The 19,476-nt window shown below is 37.9% G+C and overlaps 2 protein-coding genes across 2 annotated transcripts; one reads left to right on the plus strand and one right to left on the minus strand.

The window, feature by feature from the left end:
- Positions 1–8,072: 8,072 nt before the first annotated feature.
- LOC105287210 (E3 ubiquitin-protein ligase RFWD3) lies at positions 8,073–10,652 on the minus strand. Its single transcript, XM_011352721.3, has 4 exons — positions 10,401–10,652; positions 10,178–10,305; positions 9,895–10,017; positions 8,073–9,774 (listed from the first exon to the last, which is right to left on the minus strand). The coding sequence occupies exons 2-4, from the start codon at positions 10,236–10,238 to the stop codon at positions 8,294–8,296; spliced, it is 1,665 nt and encodes a 554-aa protein (XP_011351023.1). The 5' UTR covers positions 10,239–10,305; positions 10,401–10,652; the 3' UTR covers positions 8,073–8,293.
- Positions 10,653–11,831: 1,179 nt separating this feature from the next.
- Positions 11,832–18,722, plus strand: LOC105287401 (titin). The gene is made up of 10 exons (XM_026974670.1): positions 11,832–12,499; positions 12,775–13,155; positions 13,344–13,480; positions 13,568–13,824; positions 13,912–14,087; positions 16,819–16,923; positions 17,061–17,203; positions 17,306–17,491; positions 17,905–18,239; positions 18,421–18,722. The coding sequence occupies exons 1-10, from the start codon at positions 12,494–12,496 to the stop codon at positions 18,720–18,722; spliced, it is 2,028 nt and encodes a 675-aa protein (XP_026830471.1). The 5' UTR covers positions 11,832–12,493.
- Positions 18,723–19,476: the final 754 nt, after the last annotated feature.

Raw genomic sequence — 19,476 nt, forward strand, 5'->3', positions numbered from 1 at the left:
GAAAATCGGGAAAGTGTTTTTGTTATTTACAATGAATAAGTGCAATACTCTACAAGAAATATTAAAAGATATGGAAATGTAAGTAAGTATATACAATATACTTACTTGAGAAATAAGATTCGAGATAAGACATTTCCACTTATTCATTGTAAATAACAGAAACACTTTCCCGGTTTTCGATTGCAACACATAAATATTGGCCGTTTTGTGCAGATTCTACAAATTCTCTTAGAAGAATAGAATAAGATGTCTTTTAGATCTCACAATATTCTTAAATCAAGAATATTTTGAACCTGCTACAAATTTGTATCTAAATCCTTCTGAGAAAATTAATGAGATAGCACCGAGATTATTTGAATCTAGATTTTCGAATTTTCTATTCAAGATTAAAATATGCTTCTTTTCAATAATAAATATGATTGTCGCTATAGCGATCTTATTTTATGATAGATTAAAGAGTAATAGCATTAAGTCGAGAAATCTTTTCTGTGGGTGTAGCGAGAGGGTTGACAATCGTCGTGTACCAGTTATAAAAGACACTGGTCACGTAATCGCGTAAACTATGTCTAAACAAAACAGGAGGACAAAACAGTTTAATCAAACAAGCTTGGAGTTATGATCGATGCCAATGGTAAGTATGAAAATGGAAGGCCAAGTGATAATCAATGATTACATCGCGATTAATCCGTGCACCCTCAGAAAGGATTTCTGATAACAAGACGAAAAGTATTCTTGACTAATTCAATCGTATTACAAGTATAAAATATATGAAAATAAAACAATTTTTAATTTAAATCAGTAATTTCTATTCTTCTCTCTCGAATTAAATAAGATTGTCTTACTGTCTTGAGACAAGAGTAACATATACAAATTTATGCTTATATATTCTTGTATGTAGAATAATTTGATATTAGCGCCACTTTATAGTAGGCTTTGTCGATGTCGACGCATCATTTTCTCACAGTCGCTCGTCGACTCGGCGCCGTCCTTTATTCGGATAAAACGGCTAATATTTATGTGTTGCAATCGAAAATCGGGAAAGTGTTTTTGTTATTTACAATGAATAAGTGCAATACTCTACAAGAAATATTAAAAGATATGGAAATGTAAGTAAGTATATACAATATACTTACTTGAGAAATAAGATTCGAGATAAGACATTTCCATATCTTTTAATATTTCTTGTAGAGTATTGCACTTATTTATTGTAAATAACAGAAACACTTTCCCGATTTTCGATTGCAACACATAAATATTGGCCGTTTTGTGCAGATTCTACAAATTCTCTTAGAAGAATAGAATAAGATGTCTTTTAGATCTCACAATATTCTTAAATCAAGAATATTTTGAACCTGCTACAAATTTGTATCTAAATCCTTCTGAGAAAATTAATGAGATAGCACCAAGATTATTTAAATCTAGATTTTCGAATTTTCTATTCAAGATTAAAATATGCTTCTTTTCAATAATAAATCTGATTGTCGCTATAGCGATCTTATTTTATGATAGATTAAATAGTAATAGCATTAAGTCCAGAAATCTTTTTTGTGGGTGTAGCGAGAGGGTTGACAATCGTCGTGTACCAGTTATAAAAGACACTGGTCACGTAATCGCGTAAACTATGTCTAAACAAAACAGGAGGACAAAACAGTTTAATCAAACAAGCTTGGAGTTATGATCGATGTCAATGGTAAGTATGAAAATGGAAGGCCAAGTGATAATCAATGATTACATCGCGATTAATCCGTGCACCCTCAGAAAGGATTTCTGATAACAAGACGAAAAGTATTCTTGACTAATTCAATCGTATTACAAGTATAAAATATATGAAAATAAAACAATTTTTAATTTAAATCAGTAATTTCTATTCTTCTCTCTCGAATTAAATAAGATTGTCTTACTGTCTTGAGACAAGAGTAACATATACAAATTTATGCTTATATATTCTTGTATGTAGAATAATTTGATATTAGCGCCACTTTATAGTAGGCTTTGTCGATGTCGACGCATCATTTTCTCACAGTCGCTCGTCGACTCGGCGCCGTCCTTTATTCGGATAAAACGGCTAATATTTATGTGTTGCAATCGAAAATCGGGAAAGTGTTTTTGTTATTTACAATGAATAAGTGCAATACTCTACAAGAAATATTAAAAGATATGGAAATGTAAGTAAGTATAAACAATATACTTACTTGAGAAATAAGATTCGAGATAAGACATTTCCATATCTTTTGCACTTATTCATTGTAAATAACAGAAACACTTCCCGATTTTCGATTGCAACACATAAATATTGGCCGTTTTGTGCAGATTCTACAAATTCTCTTAGAAGAATAGAATAAGATGTCTTTTAGATCTCACAATATTCTTAAATCAAGAATATTTTGAACCTGCTACAAATTTGTATCTAAATCCTTCTGAGAAAATTAATGAGATAGCACCGAGATTATTTGAATCTAGATTTTCGAATTTTCTATTCAAGATTAAAATATGCTTCTTTTCAATAATAAATATGATTGTCGCTATAGCGATCTTATTGGTTGACCAAAAAGTAATTGCGTTTTTTTTATATAAATAAAAGGCGAATTTTTCATGGGAAACAAAAACTTTATTAAACAATATATTGTCCATTTTGTTTGATTATCTTTTGCCATTTTTCAGGCAACTTCATGATTCCGCGCTCAAAAAAGTTCTTATCTTTTTCAGCAAAAAACAATTCCAACAACGATTTCATATCCTCATCAGCAGTAAAGGTTTTACCATTCAAGGCGTTTTGCAAAGAACGAAACGAATGGTAATCTGATGGTGCCAGGTCTGGCGAATATGGTGGATGTGGTAACACGTCCCATCCAAGCTGCAACATTTTTTCACGAGTGACCAAACTTGTACGTGGTCTAGCGTTATCATGGTGAAACGCAACACCTTTGCGATTCACCAATTCTCGGCGTTTCCGTTTGATGGCATCGTTTAATTTATCCAGTTGACGACAGTATACGTCTGAATTAATGGTTTGATTCCTTGCAAGCAGCTCAAAATACACAATACCTTTAAAGTCCCACCAGACTGACAGCATAATCTTTCTTTGGTGAATATCTGCTTTTCAAGTGCTTTCAGCCGGTTCATGACGCTTGCTCCACGATCTTTTTCGTTTGACGTTGTTGTAGACGATCCATTTTTCGTCCCCTGTTATACGTTTCAAAAATGGATCATTTTCCTCAGGTTTCAAAAGAGAATCGCAGATGTCAATACGCTTAGTGAGATGAATTTCTTTGAGCTCATGTGGTACCCAAATATCGAGCTTACTAATGTATCCAAGTCGTTTTGAATGGTTTTCAACACTCGATTTCGATATGTTAAGATTCTCAGCAATCTCTCGGTCGTTAAACGCCGATTGGAATCGATCAGTGCCTTTATTTTGTCATCGTCAATTTCGATTGGCCTTCCTGAGCGTGGTGCATCTTTCACATTAAAATCTGCAGATCGAAATTTAGTAAACCAATTTTGACACTGCCGCAGTTTTAAAGCATCTTCGCCATATATTGGGTTGGCCAAAAAGTAATTGCGTTTTTTTTATATAAATAAAAGGCGAATTTTTCATGGGAAACAAAAACTTTATTAAACAATATATTGTCCATTTTGTTTGATTATCTTTTGCCATTTTTCAGACAACTTCATGATTCCGCGCTCAAAAAAGTTCTTATCTTTTTCAGCAAAAAACAATTCTAACAACGATTTCATATCCTCATCAGCAGTAAAGGTTTTACCATTCAAGGCGTTTTGCAAAGAACGAAACGAATGGTAATCTGATGGTGCCAGGTCTGGCGAATATGGTGGATGTGGTAACACGTCCCATCCAAGCTGCAACAATTTTTCACGAGTGACCAAACTTGTACGTGGTCTAGCGTTATCATGGTGAAACGCAACACCTTTGCGATTCACCAATTCTCGACGTTTCTGTTTGATGGCGTCATTTAATTTATCCAGTTGACGACAGTATACGTCTGAATTAATGGTTTGATTCCTTGCAAGCAGCTCAAAATACACAATACCTTTAAAGTCCCACCAGACTGACAGCGTAATCTTTCTTTGGTGAATATCAGCTTTTCAAATGCTTTCAGCCGGTTCATCACGCTTGCTCCACGATCTTTTTCGTTTGACGTTGTTGTAGACGATCCATGTTTCGTCGCCTGTTATACGTTTCAAAAATGGATCATTTTCCTCAGGTTTCAAAAGAGAATCGCAGATGTCAATACGCTTAGTGAGATGAATTTCTTTGAGCTCATGTGGTACCCAAATATCGAGCTTACTAATGTATCCAAGTCGTTTTAAATGGTTTTCAACACTCGATTTCGATACGTTAAGATTCTTAGCAATCTCTCGTGTCGTTAAACGCCGATTGGAATCGATCGGTGCCTTTATTTTGTCATCGTCAATTTCGATTGGCCTTCCTGAGCGTGGTGCATCTTTCACATTAAAATCTCCAGATCGAAATTTAGTAAACCAATTTTGACACTGCCGCAGTTTTAAAGCATCTTCGCCATATATTGGGTTGGCCAAAAAGTAATTGCGTTTTTTTTATATAAATAAAAGGCGAATTTTTCATGGGAAACAAAAACTTTATTAAACAATATATTGTCCATTTTGCTTGATTATCTTTTGCCATTTTTCAGGCAACTTCATGATTCCGCGCTCAAAAAAGTTCTTATCTTTTTCAGCAAAAAACAATTCCGAGAACGATTTCATATCCTCATCAGCAGTAAAGGTTTTACCATTCAAGGCGTTTTGCAAAGAACGAAACGAATGGTAATCTGATGGTGCCAGGTCTGGCGAATATGGTGGATGTGGTAACACGTCCCATCCAAGCTGCAACAATTTTTCACGAGTGACCAAACTTGTACGTGGTCTAGCGTTATCATGGTGAAACGCAACACCTTTGCGATTCACCAATTCTCGGCGTTTCCGTTTGATGGCATCGTTTAATTTATCCAGTTGACGACAGTATACGTCTGAATTAATGGTTTGATTCCTTGCAAGCAGCTCAAAATACACAATACCTTTAAAGTCCCACCAGACTGACAGCATAATCTTTCTTTGGTGAATATCTGCTTTTCAAGTGCTTTCAGCCGGTTCATGACGCTTGCTCCACGATCTTTTTCGTTTGACGTTGTTGTAGACGATCCATTTTTCGTCCCCTGTTATACGTTTCAAAAATGGATCATTTTCCTCAGGTTTCAAAAGAGAATCGCAGATGTCAATACGCTTAGTGAGATGAATTTCTTTGAGCTCATGTGGTACCCAAATATCGAGCTTACTAATGTATCCAAGTCGTTTTGAATGGTTTTCAACACTCGATTTCGATATGTTAAGATTCTCAGCAATCTCTCGGGTCGTTAAACGCCGATTGGAATCGATCAGTGCCTTTATTTTGTCATCGTCAATTTCGATTGGCCTTCCTGAGCGTGGTGCATCTTTCACATTAAAATCTGCAGATCGAAATTTAGTAAACCAATTTTGACACTGCCGCAGTTTTAAAGCATCTTCGCCATATATTGGGTTGGCCAAAAAGTAATTGCGTTTTTTTTATATAAATAAAAGGCGAATTTTTCATGGGAAACAAAAACTTTATTAAACAATATATTGTCCATTTTGTTTGATTATCTTTTGCCATTTTTCAGACAACTTCATGATTCCGCGCTCAAAAAAGTTCTTATCTTTTTCAGCAAAAAACAATTCTAACAACGATTTCATATCCTCATCAGCAGTAAAGGTTTTACCATTCAAGGCGTTTTGCAAAGAACGAAACGAATGGTAATCTGATGGTGCCAGGTCTGGCGAATATGGTGGATGTGGTAACACGTCCCATCCAAGCTGCAACAATTTTTCACGAGTGACCAAACTTGTACGTGGTCTAGCGTTATCATGGTGAAACGCAACACCTTTGCGATTCACCAATTCTCGACGTTTCTGTTTGATGGCGTCATTTAATTTATCCAGTTGACGACAGTATACGTCTGAATTAATGGTTTGATTCCTTGCAAGCAGCTCAAAATACACAATACCTTTAAAGTCCCACCAGACTGACAGCGTAATCTTTCTTTGGTGAATATCAGCTTTTCAAATGCTTTCAGCCGGTTCATCACGCTTGCTCCACGATCTTTTTCGTTTGACGTTGTTGTAGACGATCCATGTTTCGTCGCCTGTTATACGTTTCAAAAATGGATCATTTTCCTCAGGTTTCAAAAGAGAATCGCAGATGTCAATACGCTTAGTGAGATGAATTTCTTTGAGCTCATGTGGTACCCAAATATCGAGCTTACTAATGTATCCAAATCGTTTTGAATGGTTTTCAACACTCGATTTCGATACGTTAAGATTCTCAGCAATCTCTCGTGTGGTTAAACGCCGATTGGAATCGATCGGTGCCTTTATTTTGTCATCGTCAATTTCGATTGGCCTTCCTGAGCGTGGTGCATCTTTCACATTAAAATCTCCAGATCGAAATTTAGTAAACCAATTTTGACACTGCCGCAGTTTTAAAGCATCTTCGCCATATATTGGGTTGGCCAAAAAGTAATTGCGTTTTTTTTATATAAATAAAAGGCGAATTTTTCATGGGAAACAAAAACTTTATTAAACAATATATTGTCCATTTTGTTTGATTATCTTTTGCCATTTTTCAGACAACTTCATGATTCCGCGCTCAAAAAAGTTCTTATCTTTTTCAGCAAAAAACAATTCCGAGAACGATTTCATATCCTCATCAGCAGTAAAGGTTTTACCATTCAAGGCGTTTTGCAAAGAACGAAACGAATGGTAATCTGATGGTGCCAGGTCTGGCGAATATGGTGGATGTGCTAACACATCCCATCCAAGCTGCAACAATTTTTCACGAGTGACCAAACTTGTACGTGGTCTAGCGTTATCATGGTGAAACGCAACACCTTTGCGATTCACCAATTCTCGACGTTTCTGTTTGATGGCGTCATTTAATTTATCCAGTTGACGACAGTATACGTCTGAATTAATGGTTTGATTCCTTGCAAGCAGCTCAAAATACACAATACCTTTAAAGTCCCACCAGACTGACAGCGTAATCTTTCTTTGGTGAATATCCGCTTTTCAAATGCTTTCAGCCGGTTCATCACGCTTGCTCCACGATCTTTTTCGTTTGACGTTGTTGTAGACGATCCATGTTTCGTCGCCTGTTATACGTTTCAAAAATGGATCATTTTCCTCAGGTTTCAAAAGAGAATCGCAGATGTCAATACGCTTAGTGAGGTGAATTTCTTTGAGCTCATGTACCCAAATATCGAGCTTACTAATGTATCCAAGTCGTTTTGAATGGTTTTCAACACTCGATTTCGATATGTTAAGATTCTCAGCAATCTCTCGTGTCGTTAAACGCCGATTGGAATCGATCAGTGCCTTTAGTTTGTCATCGTCAATTTCGATTGGCCTTCCTGAGCGTGGTGCATCTTTCACATAAAAATCTCCAGATCGAAATTTAGTAAACCAATTTTGACACTGCCGCAGTTTTAAAGCATCTTCGCCATATACATCAGATAACTTTTTAGGAGCTTGCACAGCGTTTTTCCCTTTTCGGAAGTAATAAAACAAAATATGACGAAAATGTTCTTTTTGATTCTCCATTTTGAAATCGACGGCAAACAAACAATTGTTAACGAAATCGTGTACTTTCTTTTTGTAAAACAAGCTTGAACTGTGAGTTGTTAACCTACATAATGAATTTGCGGTTTAGAATGAAGTTAGTTGCATTTCAAGACATGTATGTCCGTCTATTGGAAAAAAACGCAATTACTTTTTGGCCAACCCAATATATTCGATATAATTAGTAGATATAAAAATTGCATATAAAAAGAAAAACAAAAAATCAATATTTCTTAATACAGTTTTTAAACTGTAATCATAATAATAAATTATGCCAGAGTCTTTTATGTATCATTTTCAAATCAATATTAAACATTACCTCATTATACGTTAAAAAATTATATCTGATTCATAAAGTACCGTTACTTGGTCAGGATTTCAAATATTTCAAAGAAACGAAAATGTGTTGTAGAAAAATAATAATAGATTATTATTTGAAATGATCTTTACACATATTTCCGTTTTTAACAAAAGTTTTTTCATGTCTATATATAACATATCACTGCAACACAAAAAGAAGATACAATAATCAATAATATATTATCAGGACTCCTGGCGAATATCACAAGTAGCAAACAGTGTAGCAGACCGTGTGGTATTTTTCTGTATTTTTGTACTTCATTACTTAAGCTAATTGTCCATAATTATACAGTCTAAGTCTCTTTTTAGAAAGGGTCGCCAGAACTAAATAATTGTTAACGTCGAAGGAACATAGATCCAAGACGGGATCCGTTACCGGAAGACTGTGCAGCTGCCTGCCGCTCCCTACGCTCCACAATGATACAGTGCTGTTTGATTCTACGTGTGCCGCGACTAGCGTGTCGTTGTCCGCGTACAAGTGACACGGCCGTGACAGAAGTTGCTGAGAGTTACCCGCTTGAAGCGTGTGCACGGCGTTACACATGATTACGTCTTCGTTCGACCTGCTCTTCTCGATGGTACACACTACGTGTCTCGCGTGTGATTGCCTGACACTGGGACGGGAGGATATGAGATAGTGGCGATTCCTCTCGTCGTAGCGTACGCAAACAAACGGGCCTTCGAGAAACACCTGCTTGGGGACGTACGCGGAATCCTTGACTTCGTACGCGTAACAGGAATTCAAGCGACACGCTATGAATCCACCCCTACTGACGCCACTGCCGGGGTTTGGCGGCACCGTCGCCATCGACACGACTGGCGACCTATCGCCGTGGCCGTCCAACGTGCTAACGGCACTGGAAGTCTGCCTAATATCGAACTGGTTAATAATACCGTTTTGCGTACCGGTTAGAAAGACGTACGGGTTGTCACCCGACCAGCAACAGCTCCAGAGCGAGTGTTGCATCTCGTACGTGTGCACCGTTGTGTTGTTGTGAACATCCAGCAGCTTCGCGCACTTGTCGAAGCCGACGCTGAGAAGGAGCTCCTGCTGCGTCGAGTGGAACGTCACGTCCCTTATAGCGTCGGCGTGCAGGAAAATGAACTGCCGCAAGTTAAAGTACTCGCAATCGAACTTCCTTATACCGTATCCCTTGAACAGGTGGTTCGACGACTTTTGAGAGGTAACGAGAAGCCTGTGCCACGGGTTGTAGTCCAGTACGCGGCACCCCTCCTCCTTGCAGATTTCTACGGACCGTTCCAGGTGAAACTTCTTCGCGGAGAGATTCGAGGCACTCTGACTCGCGTGGTCCATGATCTCCGACCGTTGGTGGCTCTCCAGGTCCGCGATGCGTTTCTTCATGCAAGCCAGCTGCTGCTCGTACACGCTCTGCCGGATGTTGTACTGCGATAGCTCCTCGTGCAGACGCTGCTTCTCGGCCGACGCGTTGCTCAAGTCCCTCTTCAGCTGCTCGTACTCGGAGGTATCGATGGTCGTCAGTTTCTTAGCGTACAACATTCTGATGTGTTTCACCGCGGCCTTCTTGTTGCATTGTGGACAACGGCGATTGGTGCTGTTGCAGGAATGCTGCAGCCATCGCAGGATGCAGCTGTGTCCGAACAAATGTCCACAGCGCAGGCAGCACAGGCGGTGCTCGCCTGCGCTGGTCCACTGTTCCATGCAGATTGGGCATGCTTGATCCGAGTCCGTGTCTGACTCATCCAGATTTCTGCTCACCGCGTCTTCTATGTATTTAACTTCATTTAGTTAAAATGCAAATACTTATATGTATATGTATGTATAATTATTTTTGATCATCAAAGAGGCATGGTTTCCATGTGATGGTTATTATAGCAGAACAATACCTTGCTGCGAGCCCTTGGGTACACCATCAGCTTTGTCATTACTTTCTGCATTATCGTCGTTATACGAATGTTCTTGATCAATTTGAACAGCTTGTTGCTCTTCTGTCTCCACTTCCACGTGGTCTACGATAATAAAATAATGTTATCACATTTTAAACGTCGTTTGCTCCGACAGAAACAAAATAAACAGGGGACATGTTAGGTTAGGTTATGTGATTATTTATCGTATAATTGTGTAATTTATGTATTTATTAATCTAAAAATTGTAATAATTTGCACTTACTGTATCTTATAGCATCTAAAATGGATGGCATAAATAGATCGTTACTGATTAGATTAGACATATCTTTTGTTGGTTTTTAAATTTCTATGTCGAACTATGCAACACAGGTCCACACTCCACCGATCTGCCTAAGAATTAAAATCCTCGCATATAAACATTGTCTTTTTTATTTTCGAATGGAGCATTTTGTACTTTGGTCGCAACACGTTTAAACATTATTCACCAATCATATCATTTGTAACCACACAGCTATAATGCGTAAATAAATATTCTTCCAATCCGCCGTCAAGTGCTCCAAAAAATCTTGTTCGCTTCGCTGTTGAGATCTACTACTTCAAAATGAAGTTCTGTTGAGTTGTATTACTTCGTTACTTTTTAAAGAAATATAGTAAAGACTCGTTGCCGAGTTTTTTTAGCTAATTTGTAATCATCTCTTTCGTGAAATTTTCGTAAATATGGGTTATAGGGGTAGTGGAAATTAATCATAAAGGAATAGGCACTTCGGTTCATTTCGTCACTCTTCGGATATATTCGGTTTTTGTAAGGTTCCTTGTAAGGAATTTTGTCAGAAAGTACGTAATATACAGGGTGTTTCCTCTAACTGTAGCACTTAGAATATCTCTGCTTCCTTTGATGATATGAAAAACGTCAAAGGACGAAAATTGTTCGATTCAAAGAGACTAGTACTCTGGTAAGAAAATTATTTTTTTTAATGTGACCTTTCACGAGATATCAAGGTCATGAACATTTTTTTAAATGAGATGGTATATTTTCCTTAACGAAATGATGTAGCTTGTAAAAAAGCAAATTCAACCATACAGAATATGTTGACCTTCAAATGACTTTGAACCACAAAAATCACGTTTAGGAAAAGAAATTCTATTGTATAACTACAAAGATATACCTTTTTTACGGATGTTCGAAATGATCACCGTTTACTTCCACACACTTTCGAATTCGATGAATAAACGATTGTTTTACGTTTTTGAGAGATCCCGGAGTAATTGCGGTGCACGCACGCTGAATTCTTTCTCGCATATCTTCAGGTGTTGTCGGAATATCGCGGTAAACTTCATTTGTACGGAACATACTCAACGAATCATTTCCTGATCGCTGGATTGGACGTGGTGGAGAATTTCTTGGCCGGCTCGATCACCAGATCTAACGCCTCTTGATTTTTTTCTTTGGGGACACCTAAAAAATGAAGTTTATCGCGATATTCTGACAACACCTGAAGATATGCGAGAAAGAATTCAGCGTGCGTGCACCTCAATTACTCCGGAATCTCTCAAAAACGTAAAACAATCGTTTATTCATCGAATTCGAAAGTGTGTGGAAGTAAACGGTGATCATTTCGAACTTCTGTAAAAAAGGTATATCTTTGTAGTTATACAATAGAGTTTCTTTTCCTAAACGTGATTTTTGTGGTTCAAAGTCATTTGAAGGTCAACATATTCTGTATGGTTGAATTTGTTTTTTTACAAGCTACATCATTTCGTTAAGGAAAATATACCATCTCATTTAAAAAAATGTTCATGACCTTGATATCTTGTGAAAGGTCACATTAAAAAAAATAATTTTCTTACCAGAGTACCAGTCTCTTTGAATCGAACAATTTTCGTCCTTTGACTTTTTTCATATCATCAAAGGAAGCAGAGATATTCTAAGTGATACAGTTAGAGGAAACACCCTGTATATTCATAAAATAAAGCAGCAAATTATAGAAGAACGTTTCTTAATTATTGAAATTTAAAGAATTTAAATTGAAATTTTAGTTCAATAAAGGTAAAACTAAAGGCTCTGAATTAATTTATATATCTATTAATAATAAGTCGAAAATTTGTACATTCCTTTTTCCACATTACTTTTCATAAAATTGATTTCACTTATTTTTCATTAAAGAAATTATATTTATGTATTACCTCATTGATATTTTTATAAAAAACAGCCGATAAGATTCAAGTACACACTATGCACAATATCCTGGAATAAAATAATAATTGACGCGCGCGTTATGCAATTTAGTGAAAAGAATTTTGAAATATTTTGAAGTGAGTGGAATATACGATAGTAATTTTATATGTGCTATTTTAATTTCTTGTCACAATTAATATATTTTCTTTTGCAGCTCTTCCAATAAACTCACAAAACAATACTTTCCGAATATATTCAAATTGCCGGACGCAATTTGATAACCCGTAATTTTCTCACGGAAAATCCGAAGGCTCTTGCAGGTTATTCAGTACTGCATAAATATACATATCCTTATATTTTATCCAGCCGTGAGCAAAGGACGGTGCAATCGAAGGTAAAAGTATGAAGGTAAAATTAACGTTTGTAAAAAAATATATTTGTGTGCGTGGTCTTCATAAAACATGTGTGTCTATGCACACGTGTAATAATAATGATAATAATTTTAATTTATCTTTAATATATTTATATTTTAATCTATTTAATTTGTATTGTTTTTCTCATTTTACACGTTTATAATTTTTTCCAATAGATTATCAGTACAAAGAATATAAGACATGCACAGTTTGGAATAATTATTAAATAAAAATATAAAAAAATATTTTTGAAAATTGCTGTTATCACAGAAGCGACGGCCGTGTGCAAGAAACCATTCTCCTTCGCAAAAACATTACCAAAAACATGCGCAAGAACGTTTCCTGATTAAGGCGAGGAGCATCCACGATTCGAAGGGACGAAGTGCGAAACGTATCCATCCAAAGCTTCAGCAGGACGATCGTGGCAATACATCACGCTTAAAGAAAGACGCGTTTGGTTCGCTAGAATCTCTCTTCGACTTAAAGAAGCTCCTCGATTTACGCGATGCGTATCCATTAGCGTTTGATTATTATAAGGAGAAAACCGTCAGAGGATCCAACATTACCACGAAATCGGAACCACTTGTAGAGACACTATTTCTACAATCCTTCTGGCCAAAGACAAATCTCGAGTCGCGTATTCTTAAAATCGTACGCTATTTTGTCGCATTATTAATTTAATTCCTAATTGTTCGACCAATTGCTTGACTCATATTTTTGCATTTTGAAATGAATCAGTAATTCGATGACTGATGTGTTCGTTATTAAAAGATAAAAGAACAAAAATTAAACTTTCCTCGTACAGTAACTTCGTTTAACAAAATCATTAAATTTTTCAGTATGAAGGATACAACGGAATAGAAATTGAAGAGGACGCAAAACCAAGCAAAACGTTTGAGACAAACGTATCAAATTCTACGTGGGGACTACAACGAAACGAATCAATTCAAAATCAGGAAAATCATTTAATAATAATGTAATAATCCATTTCCGTAGCTCCTAATTCTTATATCTATCTATATTCATCGTAAAACGTTGTATTCGTGCACAATAATATATACAGAAACATGGCCGAAAATGAGGGCGAAGCGCCAACGGAAGAACAACAAGAGGAACCAGTAAAGGAGGAACCAGTAAAGGAGGAACCAGTAAAGGAGGAACCAGTAGACGAGACACCTGTTGCGAGGGATCTTGCAGAAGACAAAATCGATTCCCTGAATGCGGATAAAGACGAAGGTGTTACCGTCAAAAAGGATGCATATAAAAGAGACGAGTATGAAGAAACTCCGTTTTATGCTTATCTATCTGATGTTGGCAAAGGTAGGTCGCAACACATTGTACATAATGTGACTACACCTAAAATATTAAAATAGAAAATTACTACAGGTACGATATTCCATGTTCCAGATGAGCTAGACTCTATAGACTACTCTGTAAGACACCCAGATTCACTCATCAGTGAGATCAGTGTGCCCTCCTTACCTGCTGCAATAATCGAACAATTGAGAATAATGAATGAGACATGCGTTGTATTGGCGAACGAGATCCAACAGCTGAAGCGTGAAGTCCAGGAAATGTCAGAGGTAAATATCAGGGGCTTTTCGTATTTATTATTAGGAGTGTGATTTAGTTTTGAGGGTTTTGCAACAGATGGCTGTAGTGTCAGTTTGTTCCAATAGCTGTTTCCGATAACTGTTCTTTCTTACAGTCTTGACATTATCCATGACATTTAGTAGCATTATAGCAATAGATGCAATAACAGTCGCGTTTATATCATCGTAAAAATGCAACTTCCGAAAGCTCTTTAGCATTTTCGACATGCGTTGCTTTTGTTTTTTAATCAAAAGAAAACTGCGGCTGACGGTTATAGAATTCTTGTGGAAACTTATGGTGACGCAGAATCACCATCAATTACGACGTGTGAATACTGGTTTAGACGCTTTAAAAGTGGTGATACTGATGTGAAGGACAAAGAACGCTCGGGACAACCAAGAAAGCTTGAAAATGCAGATTTGCAAGCATTATTGCACGAAAATCCAACACGATCCACTTCAGAACTTGCCAGAGCATTAAATGTTGATCGTACAATAGTTACCAAACATTTACACGAAATGGGAAAAATTCAGAAAGAAGGGAAATGGGTTCGACATCAATTATCGGAAAGTGCCATTTGAACATTTGCATTTCGTTGATCGCCAGGCAAAAAAGAAGAGTCTTTTGTCTCGGATTGTTACTGGGGATGAAAAGTGGATCTATTTTGATAATCCGAAACGCGGAAAATCATGGGTGGATCCAGGCGAACCATCAACATCCACTCCGAGACGCAATATTCACGGTTCAAAAGTAATGCTCTGTATTTGGTGGGACAGTGTACTATGAGCTGTTAAATCCGCATGAGACTGTCACGGCTGATCGTTATTGACACCAATTGTACAAGTTGAAGCAAGCATTGGACGAAAAACGACCACCAATTGCGAGTAAACGACGGAAAGTGATTCTTCTTCGTGACAACACTCGACCTCACGTTGCGTTATCAGTGAAACAAACACTATTAGAGCTTGAATGCGAAGTCTTACCGCACCCCGCGTATTCTCCGGACATTGCTCCATGCGATCATTATTTGTTCCGGTCGATGCAACACGCTTTAGAGGATACACACTTTGATAATTTCGAAGAAGTGCGAAAATTCGTCGACGAATGGATCAACTCGAAAGAAGAGTCATTTTATCGTGGTGGAATCCATCTCTTGCCAGAGCATTAAATGTTGATCGTACAACAGTTACCAAACATTTACATGAAATGGAAAAAGTAAGAAAGAAGGGAAATGGGTTCGACATGAATTATCGGAAAGTGCCATTTGAACATTTGCATTTCGTTGATCGCCAGGCAAAAAAGAAGAGTCTTTTGTCTAGGATTGTTACTGGGGATGAAAAGTGGATCTATTTTGATAATCCCAAACGCGGAAAATCATGGGTGTATCCAGGCGAACCATCAACATCCACTCCGAGACGCAATATTCACGGTTCAAAAGTAATGCTCTGTATTTGGTGGGACAGTGTACTATGAGCTGTTAAATCCGCACGAGACTGTCACGGCTGATCGTTATTGACACCAATTGTACAAGTTGAAGCAAGCATTGGACGAAAAACGACCACCAATTGCGAGTAAACGACGGAAAGTGATTCTTCTTCGTGACAACACTCGACCTCACGTTGCGTTATCAGTGAAACAAACACTATTAGAGCTTGAATGGGAAGTCTTACCGCACCCCGCGTATTCTCCGGACATTGCTCCATGCGATCATTATTTGTTCCGGTCGATGCAACACGCTTTAGAGGATACACACTTTGATAATTTCGAAGAAGTGCGAAAATTCGTCGACGAATGGATCAACTCGAAAGAAGAGTCATTTTATCGTGGTGGAATCCATCTCTTGCCAGAGCATTAAATGTTGATCGTACAACAGTTACCAAACATTTACATGAAATGGAAAAATTCAGAAAGAAGGGAAATGGGTTCGACATCAATTATCGGAAAGTGCCATTTGAACATTTGCATTTCGTTGATCGCCAGGCAAAAAAGAAGAGTCTTTTGTCTCGGATTGTTACTGGGGATGAAAAGTGGATCTATTTTGATAATCCGAAACGCGGAAAATCATGGGTGGATCCAGGCGAACCATCAACATCCACTCCGAGACGCAATATTCACGGTTCAAAAGTAATGCTCTGTATTTGGTGGGACAGTGTACTATGAGCTGTTAAATCCGCACGAGACTGTCACGGCTGATCGTTATCGACACCAATTGTACAAGTTGAAGCAAGCATTGGACCAAAAACGACCACCAATTGCGAGTAACCGACGGAAAGTGATTCTTCTTCGTGACAACGCTCGACCTCACGTTGCGTTATCAGTGAAACAAACACTATTAGAGCTTGAATGGGAAGTCTTACCGCACCCCGCGTATTCTCCGGACATCGCTCCATGCGATTATTATTTGTTCTGGTCGATGCAACACGCTTTAGAGGATACACACTTTCATAATTTCGAAGAAGTGCGAAAATTCGTCGACGAATGGATCAACTGAAAAGAAGAGTCATTTGATCGTCGCGGAATCCATCTCGTGCCAGAAAGATGGGAAAAAGTTATAGAAAACAAAGGAAAATATTTTGATTAAGGCATTCATTCATTATCATATTTAAATACATGCGCTTTTGAGCAAAAAAACCCTCAAAACTAAATCACACCCCTAATACATCGTGGCTATTTTAATATGATTATTTTATTATTTCAATAATTTGTAATATTCTTTAATAGAAGCCCGAATTAACGGAAGAGGACACACTGATCATTCGAGAGAAGCAGGATGCTCTCATGTCGAAAGTGGCCCAACTCGAGCAGCTGACGCAGAAAGTTCAAAAAGTACAATGGAAAGATAGATACATCGAACATAATTTCCGCTAGATTACATATAATCTCCTTGATCGATTTGTGATATACAATTCAATGGTGGTGTCAGTCAGATATAAAATAATAAAGACACGCTAAATCTATCGTAGACGCGGAAAGAAATAGGACAGATCGAAGATTTAACCGGCGAGATAGAAATTAAGAAAGAAAAAGAATTTGAGGAGGAACCGCCTATAGCAATCTCAGAGAAAGATCGTTTCGAGTTGCCGCGAATAGAGTATCCCGAAGATAAGTAAGTGCGCTTCTTCACTCGTACGGCTCTTTTCTCGTTCTTCGGTTAGTCGATAGCAAGATATATATTTTTGATTATGTATTTCTGTCTTCGGGAAATTAGGCTGCCAAGAATAATTGTTTGCGGCTCTGCGGAAAGTAGGGAAAGCCTACTTCCACAGATCGTGGTAGCGGATAGCGAGCGGAAAGGGAGAGACAGGTGCTTTGAAAGTTTAACTGGCAAGCTAACAGAGTCCCTAACGATGCAGGAAAAGTTGATCGAAGAAAACGCACAACTGGAAGGTGGAAAGTATGTTCACATATTTCTTGTATGTCACAAGTTCCAAACGCATTGAGAGATTTCGATCAATTCTTTTGGAGTACTCGATATATATGTACACATACAAAATTTAATTTCGACAGCTATTTTTATAACGGTAGTAAATAGTAGAAGAACGAATAAAGAAAGTTGAATAGTTCTCTCGGCGACAATTTCACGAAGCACGTCAACCGTACGACATTCACACGTAACCCGGTCTCGCGGTATGCCGATTTTATGGAAATGAGTTAAACGTGCACGTTAAAATCGCAATTTATCACTGAATGAACTTGAAAGATAGTTTAAGAATATTTTGGGCAAATGTTCCGTCAATCTCGTTAAGTCTTGAAGTAAAAGAGAGAAAATTCAAAGCTAAATGGAAAGCTGCGTTGTCCCGCGAATAGGTACAAATTAGAGGAGGCCCTGCTAGAAAAGGACACCGCCCTCGAGAGCTTGCAAAGGAAGGTATGCGGTCTCCAAGCCGAGATGCGTATAATTGTCAAAGAGAACACGGAGTTGAGTCGTCAGTTGGCCACTTTGAATCAGCTGGTGACTAGACGCACTACTTGCTGTTACGCTTGTCCAGGTGCTACTCTGTCTTCGCCGCCGACGTCGCCATCGTTGCCCCCTTGCTCGTATGTCAGTACACAGCTTCAGGGCGACGCTTATTGTCAATGCCGACATTGCCTTCAATCGCAGTTCACTGATAGTCTGTCGCCAACTACAGGAACCGCATGCGGTACGAAAACGTGTATAAATTATTTAAAAAACTTTATTAGATACAATTTGGTCGTCAAAAAATGATAATAGAAATGATGATTCCATTATACTTGTTAATCACTTACTTCATTTGTCAAAGGCAAATAATGAATCTTGTTAATGAATTATCTCATTTAATGAATGACTGCTCGACACTGCAGATTCACCGAGGCTCACGGGAGGTGGATCGCAGACCGACGATCTTCGTTTCTTCGTAGAGAAGAGCAGTTTGCAGAACACGGAGATGTGCTGTCGCGGCCCAGCCGTTGTTAAGGCGCTTCCTCGGGTCGTCTGTCCAGCAGAGTTGGATGATAAACTCGCGACTTATGGCACTAGCACTAAGCAGTTGGTGGGTTTTAACAACAGTACAAATTTCTTTGAAGCTGTAAAAAAATTGAAAAAGTTGTGTATGTGCGATAGAATGTCCGCTGAATTGTGGAGAATTATTAGGAGTGTGATTTAGTTTTGAGGGTTTTGCAACAGATGGCTGTAGTGTCAGTTTGTTCCAATAGCTGTTTCCGATAATTGTTCTTTCTTACAGTGTTGACATTATCCATGACATTTAGTAGCATTATAGCAATAGATGCAATCACAGTCGCGTTTATATCATCGTAAAAATGCAACTTCCGAAAGAGCATTTTCGACATGCGTTGCTTTTGTTTTCTAATCAAAAGAAAACTGCGGCTGACGGTTATAGAATTCTTGTGGAAACTTATGGTGACGCAGAATCACCATAAATTAAGACGTGTGAATACTGGTTTAGACGCTTTAAAAGTGGTGATACTGATGTGAAGGACAAAGAACGCTCGGGACAACCAAGAAAGCTTAAAAATGCAGACTTGCAAGCATTATTGGACGACAATCCAACACGATCCACTTCAGAACTTGCCAGAGCATTAAATGTTGATCGTACAACAGTTACGAAACATTTACATGAAATGAGAAAAATTCAGAAAGAAGGGAAATGGGTGCGACATGAATTATCGGAAAGTGCCATTTGAACACTTGCATTTCGTTGATCGCCAGGCAAAAAAAGAAGAGTCTTTTGTCTCGGATTGTTACTGGGGATGAAAAGTGGATCTATTTTGATAATCCGAAACGCGGAAAATCATGGGTGGATCCAGGCGAACCATCAACATCCACTCCGAGACGCAATATTCACGGTTCAAAAGTAATGCTCTGTATTTGGTGGGATAGTGTACTATGAGCTGTTAAAT

Source organism: Ooceraea biroi, chromosome 13, assembly GCF_003672135.1.
Source record: "Ooceraea biroi isolate clonal line C1 chromosome 13, Obir_v5.4, whole genome shotgun sequence".
Classification (NCBI taxonomy): Eukaryota; Metazoa; Arthropoda; class Insecta; order Hymenoptera; family Formicidae; genus Ooceraea; species Ooceraea biroi.